Source organism: Lipotes vexillifer, unplaced genomic scaffold, assembly GCF_000442215.2.
Source record: "Lipotes vexillifer unplaced genomic scaffold, Lipotes_vexillifer_v1.1 scaffold1518, whole genome shotgun sequence".
Taxonomy (NCBI): Eukaryota; Metazoa; Chordata; class Mammalia; order Artiodactyla; family Lipotidae; genus Lipotes; species Lipotes vexillifer.
The window spans coordinates 618,661-632,764 of NW_006789830.1; the positions used below are offsets into that span (position 1 = coordinate 618,661).

Sequence of the window (14,104 nt, forward strand, 5' to 3'; positions counted from 1 at the left end):
GCACAGAAAGACACCCTACTCCAAACCTACGCCCTCTTTGAGCCCATCTGAAATTGGGAGTTCCCAGTTTGGAAGGTTTGGAAGGGGAAGAAACCCCCCTCCCTCTGGCCGCTCCGGTCAGTATCTCCCTCCCTGCACCACTGCCCCTGAGGCCTGAGTCAGGAATCCTGCCCACCCAGGTGAGCCCAGGGGCCGCAAATGCTAGGAATCTCATCCCTGCCAGCTCCCACCCATCCCTGTCCCTCCCCCCAACTGTCCCTGGAACACAGCCCAGGGAGAAACCAAAGCAAACTCAAGGGTAAAACAAGGCCGGCTACAAGTGCTTCTTCTTCCCACACGTGCACATGTGGGCACCACCGCCACCAGACACGCAGCTTTGCCCTCCCCAGCCGCCACTTCTCCCAGGTGTTTTGCACAGGGGGGCGCATCTGGGTGCCTCTGTTGTTGTGTTTTGTTAGGCTCGGTATGTATTGCACTTCGTTGCTGAGTTTGTATTGGTTTTCCTCGTGCTTGTTGGAGAATGGTATCGACCGGCTGGAAATCAGGAAACCGCTCACAGCGCCAGCCTCCCTCCAGCTCCAGTCCTGCCCCCAGGCCCCTCAAGGCACACCCCCGCCCCCCACCGCCTGCCCTCTGGCCCCTGCGGTGCCTCCATGCCTCCCCACACCTGCTCCCCAGATGGCGTCCTGTCAGGGGCGGCCCCCCCCCCCCGGCGTGCGTGTGTGGTCACAGCTCCCTCCCAGGTCTCTCCTCTCACACCGTTGTGACCCTCATGACCAGCTCTCGGCTGCCGCCCTGGGGGGTCCGCTGTTCATGAGGTCTTAAGTGACTCAAGATGTGCAGGATGGTGTAAGCACAGTGGTGATCGGACAGAGGGCCTGAGGGGTGGCCGGCCGCCCGGGCAGGGCCTTCCTCAGGGGCAGGGGTGCCCGCAGCCTCCTCTCCGGAGGGGGGCGCGTTGGCCTGGGTGGCCGAGGACATCCGGGCGTTGGTCCTGCCTCCTGCCTTTTGATCCTCCAGGTCTTTCGTCTTGTCATAGTTCAGCACTTTCCACTGCTGGTTGACAGCCTGCCACCGTTTAAAGATGCGGTACACGGAGGGTCCCTCATGGATGATGAGGCCTGGGCAGCAGGGAGAAGAGAAAAACAAAGGCGAGTAAGAGATAGCAGCTCACTGCCGGGAGAAACCAGTCTCCCTCTGTTTATAAGTGAGTATAGGCATTGGGTAAGCCAGATTTATATTGGTTTGATTTGTTCTTTTCAAACCTACCTTTCAGCTCTGGGCCACATGGCAGCCATCCTTACATTTCTAGGCTCAACGAGTCTTTGGAAGTATGTGGAAGGCCACCACACCGAGGGCGTGAAATAGTCGTGCACCTACATGCAGTGCTTTTGCCTCTGTCTCTGCTCTATCCCTCCTACTCCTTGGCCTGACAAAATCCAAATTCATTGTCCATTAAGGCGTAATACAAATATCTTTTTCTCCCTCTGCCCTGTGTCTGTGGCACCTGGCACTTAGCAGATGTTGACTGAATCCTGTGCCTTCAAAGGTACCATAAAAGAAACCCTATGGTCATTCCATACCTGCTGAATGTCCGAAATTCCACTGATTACCTCTTGGCTATTTAACAAAAAGCCCAGTGCTACTAATATACACACATTGCTGGCAGAGTGAACTCTGGCACGGTTCTATTGGCCAGGGGCAGTGTAGAGTCAGAAACGAGCTATGTCACACAACCAGGAAACTAAATATTGTGTGCCTACTATGTGCTAAGCACTAGGGATAGCGCAGTGAACAGGACAGGCAGAGTCCTGCCCTCTGAGAGCTGGCATTCTAGTGGAGAGACACACAACAGACACGGAAACAAACCAATAAGACTATTTCAGGCATGGACACATGCTATGAGGAAGATAAAACAGGGGGAAATAGCCACTGCCTGCAGACACTGAGAGTCCTGTTTGATGGAGACGGTAGTAGGGGCTTGTGAGGGAGGTGATATCTGAGTTGAGACTTAATTTCTTATTTTTTTCGTTTTCTTTCTTTTTCTTTTTTTCTCCGGCCAGGCCACGCAGCTTGTGGGATCTTAGTTCCCCGACCAGGGATTGAACCTGGGCCACAGCCATGAAAGCACCGAGTCCTAACCACCGGACCACCAGGGAATTCCCTTGAGTTGAGACTTAAATGATGAGAAGGAGGGATCCATGCAAAGTCTGGAGAGAGAGCACGTTAGTGGTAAGAGCTTTGAGCTAAGGCACAAAGGCCAGGAAGTGGGAATGGAAGGCACCCGGCTCAGAAAGGAGGTCAGTGTGGCCAGGGCGCAGGGAATGAGTGAATGAGCGGACAGTGCAGGGAGATGGGGTGTCAGAGGCCAGTCTATGGTAAGGCCTTATAGGCCATGGCAAGGGATTTATATTCTATCTTGAGTATAAGGGGAAGCCATTGAAGGGCTGTAACAGGAGGACGATGTGGTCTGATATAGCCTTCAGAAAGGCCATCCTGGTTCCTGTGAGACAATAGAGGGACCAAGAGTAGATGCTGAAGACCGAGGAAGTGATGTAGTGATGCAACTCGGCAATGATGGCCGCTTAGACTAAGGAGGAGGTAGCCGCGGAGGAAGTGAGAGGCCACTGGAGTCAGGATGTATGTTGGGGGCAGAACTGACAGACTTGCTGGCAGGTGAGGTGAGTCAAGAGAAAACTCTGAAGCTTCTGGCCTCAGCAGTTAGATGAGTATTGGTGTCATTGACTGAGGTATGGTAGGCGTGAGGGTCAGGGGTGTGGATCTGTGTGGTGGTGGCAGCCACTGTATTAGTTTCCAATTGTTGCTATAACAGATCACCACATATTCAGTGGCTTGAAACCACGCAGATGTATTCTCCTGCAGTTCTGAAGATCAGAAGTCTAAAAATCAGTGTCACTGGGCTAAAGTGAAAGTGTCAGCAGGGCTGTTTTTTCTCTGGTGGCTTTGAGGGGAGAATCTATTTCCTTGCCTTTTTTCAGCTTTTAGAAGTTGCCTGTGTTCCTTGCCACTTCCTTGCATCACTCTGCCCTTTTCTTCTGATGTCACATCTCCTATTCCTCTCCTGTCATTGAGTCTCCCTCTGTCTTTCTCTTATGAGAACACTTTGATTACACTGGGTCAACCTGAATAATCCACGAAACTCTACCTGTTACAAGATTCTTAGATTAGTCACATCTGCAAAGTGCCCTTTGCCATATAAGGTAACATTAACAGGGATTAGGACCTGGGTGTCTTGGGGGACCATTATTCAGCCTACTACATTCATTAATAGTTATATTTTGGTTATGGTAAATTTAAGACACCTGATAGGAATCTCAATAGAAGGGCTAGGTAGGCAGTTGGACATCCGAGTCTGAAGCTTAGGGAGAGGTCTTGCCTGGTGATGGAGGTCATCAGTGTAGAGGTGGAATCTGAAGCCATAGGACTGGCCCAGATCTCCTGGGAGAAGAGGTAGACAGACAAAAGAAGAGGGCCCACGACAGAGCCCTGAAGCTTCTGGTAATATGGAGGTTTGGTGGAGGCAGAGCCAGGAAGGGAGTTTCTGAAGGAGCAATAAATAGTGTAGAAGGAAGACCCGCAAGTGTGGAGACCCAGAAGTCTAGAGAAGGACATGTTTCATGAAAGAGACATGCTGTTGAGAGGTCAGCTCAAGTGCAATGAGGATGAGGATGAAATTAGCTTGGTGGGCACAGAGGAGGTAGGAGGAAAGATGCAATAGTGGGAAAATCAGGTAGTTCTCATCCAAGTGCATCTTTTTCTTCCATGAAGTCATCAGCTAAGGTGGGAAGGGTTAAGGGAAGACGTGTTGAAGATTTGTGGGGAGAAGAGAAGGTGGAAAATAACTGTCTTGCAGAGTGAGAGAATGAATTTACAAGGGAGAGGTGGTAGAATTATCTGACAGCGTTGAGCACCTATCTGAGATTTGTGGTCACAATTTAAAGTGGGTCTAGTCATTGGTTGGGTGGTTTTAATTAGCATAGACTGTCTTTCCAGGTAAGTATGGCAGGAGAGAGAGTGGGACATGAGAATTATGGATGTTTGCAAAGGGAGCGGTTATCACGTTGGCCCATGGAGTCTAGACCGGGAAGGAGGGAAGTAAGAACACAAAGGGATAAGGAATAATGAAAATGGAGAAGTGGAAAGTGATAGGGTCAATGCCAAGAGGTTTCTATGAATCTGGAGAATTTAGAGTCAGTGAACTACAAGGATAGGGGGTGATGATCAGCGAGTGGGGTGTTTAAATCCAGATTTTGAAGGGATGGGGTTCTTGGTGATGATGAGCACTAGGGAGTGACCACTTGAATGGGGCTGAGGTGGGCTGGAGGGAAAGTTCTGTAATAATGAGGAAGACAGGGAGTGGGATAGATTATCTGCATCAGCCATCCTCAGTTCTATCAGACCAAATGCCCCCTTTTATAACAAATTATAACAAATATATTTTAATATCTCTTTTTCTGTTCTGAAATGAAACTTACAGAATAATCCAAGCTACTATGGTTTCTTTTTTTAATTAATATAATGCCCTAACAGATTATGTAAAGAAAACCAAAGGGGAAGTCACTTTATAACATGATAATATAAATTTCAATATAAATGTTGGGGCACAGCCACTTTAGAAAAGAAACCAAAAACCTCATACATTTGCAAAATGCCCCCTAAGGGATGGGAACACCTCTTCCAAGGACCACTGATCTACAGAGATGCTGAGACAGGTATGGTGGGAGGCAGTGTGTGAGCCAGGTGCACAGGGTATTTTAGGAGTGAGTAGCCCGTCAGCAGCCAGCAGCATCAAGAAAGTCAAAGGGCTGGTGATGTATGATGACATTCACTTCAAAGGAGCTGGGGCTTCTGAAAGATAAAGGAAGAGAGGCAGTTTGCAGATGGTAATGGGGAGCAAGGAGGACTCACCCCACCTCCAGGCCCCCAGGATACAGAGTCCTGGAGACAGAGCAGCCACCACTTAAGACAGCCATGCAAGAAACAATGTCCTCAGGAAACAGCTTTATTTCAATTAAAGGATGAGGAAAGGAACGCTCGCAGAGGCTGCCAATGGTGGACGATGAGGTCCAGAGGGCATGTGGAAGGGCTGGGAAGAAAGGGCCAGTAAAAGGGTGAGAAACATAGGAAAGGGATGATTGTCCATATGGTGAAGATGGTTTGGGAGGCTGGACTCACGGTGAGTGAGATGACTGGGGATGAGGTACAGTGGGATTCTCTTGCATCACTGTAAATCCAGGGGCGGCTGGTCTGTCCCCTGTGACAAAGAGCTGATTCATAGGAGCAAACAGCAATGAGTCACTCCAGCCAACTCCACGTCAAGCAAAGAGACTGGATGGGAACATCTCAAAGCCTCTGCAACCTCCAACACGCTGTGATTCTAGGAGACAAGACAGCCACCCACTGCTACTCTTTCCTCCAGGACTCCGACAGCTCCTAAAATTGTACTTTGTTCAACAGGTCTTCGAGGGTTCACTGAAGGAGAGACAGCCTCCCTGTAGCCCAGTTGTTCCTAATCTTTTGGATCATGTGCCCCTTTGAGCATCTGATGAAAGCTAAGGACCACATTCCTGGAAAAAAACCCAGACACATGAACTGTCCTTATGATTTTAGTGGGTTCATAAATCTCCTTTGGACCACCTGTGGACCCCTTGATCTCCCGCCTGGCTCTGGACAAGGAGACTTCCTCTCTGCCCACTTTCTCACCCTCTCCCAATGTGCCGACTCTCATCGCTTCCTTCAACCTTTTGAATACATGCCTATGCACCCTTGGCACTGCAGTGCTCACTTGTTCATTTATTTCACAAGCCTTGTTTGAACACTGTTATGCCCTTTCCCCTAGATTGTAAGCCCCTCAAGGACAGGGGTCAGATATGGTTGAGGATTGGGCAGCTAATACGGTATTGGGAGCTTAATGAAGCCTTGGTGGTGATGGAGGACATAGGGGCCTTTGAGGGGGTGGGGGGGAATCAGGATTTTTTGAAGCCCCAAACTCATTCTTTCCAATAAGAGTCACTACACTTGATTCTTAATTAACTTCTTAATCAGACAATTTTACCCTGATTGAAGAGGGTGGCTTAAATTTCTGGTCTGAATGTTACCTCCTAATTATCTGTCCAGTGTTCAGGAAATAAACCATTTTAATGGATAGATGGCTGAAGGGAAGGAAGGTGCACCTGTTTTTGTAGATAACGCTTGTTTGGCAAAAGTTGGAAAAGCATCCACTCCCTAGCCCTCTCTCTGCTTCCCGCTCTACAGATTACTTATCGATTCCTTGAGCCACAGAATCTTTTTTAATGAGGGAAGATGGGTGGCACTCATTTGATAGGGACAGGTCAAGTGGGCAAAGTTGAAGAGATGGGAGAGAAAGAAGATGAATGGGAAAATGGATAGAGAGAAAGAGAGACTAAAGTTAGAACAGGAGGAAAGAAGGCTATTGGTGAATGGAGGCGGGGAAATAGTAGAAAAAGAAAATAGAAAATTACAATGCATGGTCATATCAGAAATTCAACACATTTTGATTGAGTCCCTTTCTGGGGTTTTCTATTTAATTTATCTAGTACCCACCTAACAAGGTGCCCAACCCTGGGCTGTATTCACTGATACAGTTCTAGAAGAACTTTTTTTTCTCTGGAAACCAGCTGATCCTACACATGTCCCAAATATTCCTCTTTCTCACGTCTCTCCATCTTTCAGGGGCCCTCTTCCTGTAGGCTCCATAGGATGTTGGAACCCTTCATTTGTCATCGTATCTCTCCCCGAGCCTCCAGATGAAATGGCCCTTTGCTCGGCCCATGAGGATGGGAGGGAAGGTGGCCATTGTGAGCAGGTTGTCCTGCCTGCACAGCCCCCCTGCCCCTAATTCACCACAGTGCTGTCAGGGAGTTCTCCGTGACATGGTATCCCAATCCTCTGCTGCTGAATTTTGGCCTTTGGTTCTTGCTGCGCGCATAGCGGTGAGATACAATTTAATTCTGTTTAGTTAGCATTTCCTGAACCTACTGTGTGTTTCTATGAGCACGTGTGATGGAACAAAAACAGATTCCCATGATGTACGGAGTTAATAGGCCAAGGCTGACTGAGAAGTATGCAGAGAAGAGCTCTGGTCCCCTCAGTGACACCAAATCCTGCTTCCCACCCTCACCTCTTCTCCTACTAGTATCCTAGTTTAAGTGGCATAAAGGTTGCAGACAACTAACTCTGCAATAGCGCTTCTCAAACCGGAGAGTTTATGAAAACACAGATTCCCGGGCACCACCCCCAGACAATCTGACTCAGTAGGTCTGGGACGAGGACTAAGAATTTTCATTTCCAAGAAGCTCTCAGGTGATGCTGATGTATGGACCACACTTGAGCAGCACTGCTGAGAACATGGTCCTTATCCGGACCTACTGCCTCACGGAAGGCTCCGAATTTTGATCAAAGAGCTATAGGTAATTTAAAAAAATACTCTATTTCCAGATGTGACAGACATGAAAAGCTCAGGCAGCTGAAGAAATGGATATTTCCTCTCCTAGACCCAAAGACTTTTGGGTCCCACAATTTAGGGTCAACTCGCTGATGAACATGTATTGAACATTCAGAGTACCTACCACTTACTAGCCTTGTGGCTTGAGGTAAGTTAATTCCTCTTTCTGAGCCTCAGTTTCCTCATCAGAAAGTGGGGACTGCTATCCCCTTGCTTATAGGGGAGTTATGAGATTAAATGAGGTAATGAATCCTGCATGCTGATGCTTGCACTGTGCTGGGCACACATTTACACTCAATGCCACATGATATTGATTGTTTGGGGGAAATTACAGGACAGAAAAAGCCCACTCATATCTCCTCCTCCTTTATTGCCAACCCCGTTCCCAGCGACAAGCACCTGGTCTTCTGTCTCCTAAGTGTCCTTCTCAATCCTCACTGATTGTTTATAGATGAATAACATGCTAGACCTGAAAGGAGCTCTGGAAACCAGCTGACTCTACCCACGTCCAAAATATGCTTGCATTGGTGTAATTGAGAGGGGCCATTCCTGGAAGTGTGTTTCTGAAGCTCTGCCCTAAGATACTGCAGATTTTTTTTTCCTGTGCGTTTTTTATGAGGCTTAGAGTTCTCACTATCTGGACAGATACTAACAGAACTGCATTCCTCAGCCACGCTGGGTGGTGATGGTGAAGGTCATGGTGATGGTGACGGTGATGGTGATGATGGTGCTGGTGATGAGAGTCAATATTTACTGAATGTTTACTATGTCCTATCACTAAAAGAGCTTTGCAAATATGGTCAACTTATCTCACAAACCCAATAAAGGAGGTGATATTATCTCCACCTTACAGAACAGGAAACCGAGCTCAGAGAGCCCTCTGCACTCAGGTGGAGCTAGGTGACTGGCACTGAATGTGAGCATGAGTGAAGCCAAGATTTAAGAAATGGGTACTGAGGGGGCTTCCCTCGTGGCGCAGTGGTTGGGAGTCCGCCTGCCGATGCAAGGGACGCGGGTTCGTGCCCCGGTCCGGGAAGATCCCACATGCCGCAGAGCGGCTGGGCCCGTGAGCCATGGCCGCTGAGCCTGCGCGTCCGGAGCCTGTGCTCCGCGACGGGAGAGGCCACAACAGTGAGAGGCCCACGTACCGGAAAAAAAAAAAAGAAATGGGTACTGAGGGGAAAAGTGTATGTGTACGTGTGTGTGGCGTGTGCTCGTGCGCACACGTGCACCTTATCTATGCCCTCTTGTATTTTCTTTTGAATGGAGATAAAAGATTCAAAAGCCTAAGGAACTGTGGAGCCACAAGATGCAAGGGTCTTCGGTCCCTGAATCACTGTGTGGAAGAGAACCTCCCACTGACAGGAACTTCTGCTGGGTTAAAACACTGAATTTGGGGGCTTACTTTTTTTCTATCTACTGGAGTTACCCTAACTAAAATACCTTCAGTGCTAGATTAGGGGCCACAGAGAAAAGCAGTTGTGGCTCAATGGCACATTTCACGTGGTCCCCAAAATGTATTAGCGGGCTTGAGCATCCACTTTATTTACCAGATTGCGGCTATTTCTAGCCACAAACCCACCATCAATGGACAGACTTGCCACTTCTGAATCTATCCCAAAATGCGCTGCAGGCACTAAAGGCAGTTCCTAAGAGCTGTTCCTAAAATATTTGAGCCTTGTCAGCATAACTGGAACAACTGAACTGCCCCCCAAGGGGTCTCCTTGGAGGGGGACAGTGAGTGCTTGGTGTGTCTACTTCTAAATCGGTCACCTTCATCCTCCGAGCATCCAGCAGCTCAGGTGTGGAGAAGGGTGACCACGCACAGGAAGCGGGGGTAGTGGGATGGAGGGGAGGTGCCTAAGGAAGGGCGTGGGGGGATATGAGTTAACAGTTAATCCAGAAAGTTGGATAAGCCACATGCAGGTAACAGAACATGGACTGAGCATCGTCTGGCCCATTTCTGTGGCTGATGCTTATGGGCTGTTTGGCCTGGCCCAGCGGTATTGGCCATCCCCGCACTCACAACTGTCAACCTCCCACAGTCATGACCTCTCACAATGGAAGTAACTCAAAAATCCTGGAATGTCAGACCTGAAAGGACCTTGTAGGTTATCAGGCTCAACCCTCTCAGTTTATAGGTAAGTCAGCTGAGTTGTAGAGAGAGGCAGTAACTTGCCCCAGGTCACAGAGGTAGCTGGTAGCTTATCTGCTCATCAGATCTAGGTCTTCTGCTTCCTAGTCTCTTCTGCTGCACCAGGCTGCCTCCTCCATATTTTCAGTTTCCTAATCAGGGAATTAAGAGGTTTGACAGATGAGGTCATTTCTACCCAGAAGGAGGGAGGGAGGGAGGGAAGGAATCCTTGCGGCATATATGTGTTTTTTGTTAATGTGAATTAAAATTAAGTTTGAAAAACAATGTTTTCACAGCCCTGCTGCCCCTACCCCCTGCCCACTTGCTGTAAACTGGGATTTGAATCCCTTTATCTCAGAGGGCAGGTACCAGGTACCTCTAAATCGTAGGGAAGTTACTCAGTATACTGCACACAGAGGAAGTTTTAACAAAAGCTTTTCTATAATTTCATCAATACCCTAAGCCACTCTTTGAAAGATTTGGAGCAGCTTCAGAATCTTGCTCGCTTTCCTTACCCTGACCCCATTTCACTCACAAGTGAAAAACAAACATCATGAGGATGAGGTCCTCATTTTTGCAGAGTTGACTTCTTGGTGGCCAATCTCTTGGGTCTGTGGAGTGAAAAAAAAAATGTTTTTGGTGCCAGAGACCTTAATTAATTTGCTCTTGTTAAATCCTAATAACTTGGCCCACTGGAGCAGAGAATGTCCCATTTGTTTCCTGGGTGGCTCTGTCAACTTCTCTGCCGGGGAAGACCGCATCATTATAGATGACGGAAGAGTAGGCAGGTGGAACGAGGACGCTCGATGTAATCAGATCTTCTTATTGAGGGGACACGGGTGAGGGAGCCTAAACCTTCCAGAAGAGGCACTGCTCCAAATAACAGCAGATTCTCAATTATGGGAGGACTCGGGGTCAGCCTCTCCAGGCTGTGGCTGGATTCAGGTTTTAACTGTTTTGGCATACATTTACTGAGTGTCTACCTCGAGGGAAATCTACCCTGACCAAGTACCTCCTACCCTGGTCACTGATACGTATAAGTGCCTGCTCCTTTACATGTGCCATCTTATTCAATCCTCTCAACAAACCTCTGATGACAGTATTATCAGCCCATTTCACAGATGGGAAAACAAAAGCAGAGAGAGGTTATGCAAATCACTTAAGGTCAAAAGGTTAGTAAGAAACTGAGCAATATGCAGTCCCAGACCATTATGTAGCACCACTCCTGCCACTTCGGAGACCCAGCTCTCTGGGTTTTGTGACTCTGTCTCTCCTGCTCTTTTCTCATCTTCTGTCTCCTTCCATCCCTTAAGTGTTTAATGTTGCCCAGGTCTCTGTCCTTAGTCATCTACTCTCTGAACATTCCTCCTAAGTTATCTATTCAAAATCCACAGCTTCAAACACCTCTAATGGTTGCCTTCCAAATCTGTCTTCAACTGCCTACTTTCCTTACCTGTCCCCCTTCCCATCAGTTACCAGCCCTAGTCAGAAATGGTTCAATGCCCGCTGCATCTTCCTCTATGTCACAGGAGGGGACCACCTGTGCACTAAAAGAAAGCCCTTTCCCTCTTTCTACCCCAGCAAAGAGACACCTTCCTGGCCTTGCATTCTCCTCTTTGCAGATAATGGCCTCCATGTGCCTTGCATCTCTTCTACTGCAAACTCTTGACTTAGCAGCTGCCTCTTGCCTCTCTGCCTAGATTTTAGGTTTAGGATGCTCCTTTTTTTTTTTTTTTTGCTGCCTTTGCTGAAGACATATACTTTGGTTCCCATTTGTTTCATCCATTGCCCGCCCCATTCTCATGCTCAGCAGTGGCGCCTAGTCCCCACTCGAACCAGAGCCCCGGGGCTCCCACTTGCCTGAAGGAGTTCAGACAGTCCTATCAAGTCCACATCCTACGTGCTTCTCAAGGTCATCCCATACACTTCTTCCGCATTGCCACTGTTTTGCATCTCTTTCCTTCTTGCTCAGACTATTACAAGCACGTTTCCAGCTGGCCTCTCCCAATGTCTAGTCTGTCCAGCTCTGATCCAACCTCCCCACAGCTACCGGAGCTGTCTCTTTAAAACACACATCTGGTCATAATTCTTCCCCAGATAAAATCTTATCAATCCCTCCCCATCACCAGCAGGATAGTCTGAGCTGCTTAGCACGTGATTCGTGATCTGTGAGATCTGGCTCTTGCCAACCTCCCCATCCCCATGACCCACCTCTCCACCCTGGCTCTTTGCACCGAGCCGTATAAATCTGCCCAAAGTTTCCTAAGCACACCTTGTTCTCGCATGTTTCTGTGTCTCTACACATGTTCTGCCTGGAAAGTTCTCCTCTACTCTTCTGGATAAAATGTGACATATCTTTTAAAATTAGCTCAAGGATAGGGTTCCTTCCTTTAGAAACCCTTCTTGGACACCTCCAAGAGAGAGTTAACCGCTCTCTGCTCGGTTCTACCTTCCTCTATATCTTGTAAAACTCCTGCTATGTTGTGATTTATTTGTAGACTGTGAGCTCCTTGAGGGCAGGGACTGTGTCTCATTCATCTCTGTGTTAATATTCCCTAGTTTCAGGAACAAAACAAAACGTCCAACAAATGATACTGAATGAATGGATCTGACCATCCCAAGCCCACTCTGATTCAGTCATTCCCTGTGCTCACTCATCTCTGTGTCCCAGCTCTTATTATTGCCATGAGTAATCACCCTGTCTGCCTCCCCAGTGAAGTGTAAGATCCTTGAGAGCAGGTGCCCTTTCAATAAATATTTCTGAGTGAAGGAATGGATTCCCTACTTTCATGCTAACCAGTAAATTTAGCCACCCACATCCCAAGTACCTTTCACCAGAATGTCACGGGGAGACAAACCACCCAAATTTCATCTCAACTTCTCAAGCCTCCCTCTCAGTTGGTGTCAGAACAGCACTGATTAAAAGGGAGGTACAGGGGCTTCCCTGGTGGCGCAGTGGTTGAGAGTCCGCCTGCCGATGCAGGGGATACGGGTTCGTGCCCCGGTCTGGGAAGATCCCACATGCCGTGGAGCGGCTGGGCCCGTGAGCCATGGCCGTTGAGCCTGCTCGTCCGGAGCCTGTGCTCCACAACGGGAGAGGCCACAACAGTGAGAGGCCCACATACCGCAAAAAACAAAAAAAAACAAAACAAAACAAAACAAAACAAAAAAAAAGTTGCTGCAGAGCAAGTAGTTTGGAGAGAAGAGGTATGAGATTCAAAAAAAAAAAAAAAAAAAAGGGAGGTACAACAACGGCTAACCTTCAAAACCCTGAGTACGGGACAGGAGCAGCTGGGGCTCACTGAATTTCTTATTGTTACCAGCCATTACTCTATGGGTCAAGGTATTACTGGACCAATTTCCCCTCAACCTGCCTCCTCATCCAAGCCCTGCATCTACAATTTCACAGCGCAATCAGAGATGAAATAGGCGGTAAAAAGTGCCCAGGAATTGGAGCCAGAAGTTCGTGGTCCGGTCCTCAGCTCTGCCATCTCTTAGTTATGTGACCTGGAGCCCAACTGCTTTAAACCTATTCTCACCTGTTAAATATGGATAATACTTACCCTGCTTATCTTTTAGGGTTGTTGGCCCCTTTCTCAGTTCCTCTCTGTTGCAGGGGTTTGGTGGTTTGCTCTGTCTACAGCAACTTACATCTGGCTTTCACGGTGGCACAGATTGGTCTAGGGAGTAAGGACTGTAAGCCAAGAGATGCTTAATCTGTAGAGGCAGCCCATATCCCAGAATATACAACCCTCTGATATGACCAAGTCCAGAGACATTGTCCACAACCCTGGACCCATGCTGCATCAAACAGAGAATCCAGACCTTCCTGGAAACCATTTCAGGCAAAATCCTTTGGTGAGAACCAAAGGCCATTGTCTGAAAGTCACTGCTTTCACTGATTGACCTGGAGGCCAGCCAGGTGGACACAGCCATGGATGGGGCTGATGGAGCTCCACAAGCAGCGAGCTGACCATGTCCCAGACTCTGCGTCCTCTTAGCTTCATGGCAGAGAATATCTGCTGAGCTGGTGTTGGTGCTCAGTGGAGTTTCTCCTCATGTGCCTCTCCCACTCTCACCAACTTTCCCTTAGCACACCACTCTGATAGAAAAGCTAAATACATGTTTAAGGATTAATTAAACCTCTATATTATGTTTACTCAGATTTAAACTATCTGAGGCCATTTAACAGTCTAGGGGAGAGACCAAGGTGTCTGAAGAGTAGAGAAAGTTCAAAGAATTATTTTAACAAACGGTCTTATTCCTTTCTTCCTCCACCTCTTGAGTTAACACGGGGCTAGACTCATTTTCCTTTCTCCCGAGGATAAAATTTCTATCCAGGTACTAAATTGCTCCATCTATCCAGGCAGCTTCGGTCTATGGATATGGATTCTTTCCGTCAACATTTTAATTTACCCAACATCTCTTGAAAACACCCACCTCCCTCATTTCCGCTTCCATCCACTCTCTGGTGAGGGTCCCGC

General features: G+C 48.0%; 1 protein-coding gene and 1 non-coding gene across 2 annotated transcripts in view; both read right to left on the minus strand.

Moving 5' to 3' along the window:
- Positions 1 to 722: 722 nt before the first annotated feature.
- MARCHF4 (membrane associated ring-CH-type finger 4) overlaps positions 723 to 14,104 on the minus strand; it is a 104,896-nt gene continuing 91,514 nt past the window's right edge. Inside the window, exon 4 of the mRNA XM_007462854.1 lies at positions 723 to 1,121. Coding sequence (XP_007462916.1) covers positions 754 to 1,121 — 368 coding nt within the window. The 3' untranslated portion in view covers positions 723 to 753. The remainder of the gene's footprint in view (positions 1,122 to 14,104) is intronic.
- TRNAE-UUC (transfer RNA glutamic acid (anticodon UUC)) lies at positions 2,088 to 2,159 on the minus strand. The gene has a single exon. It is a non-coding gene; the product is annotated as a tRNA-Glu (tRNA).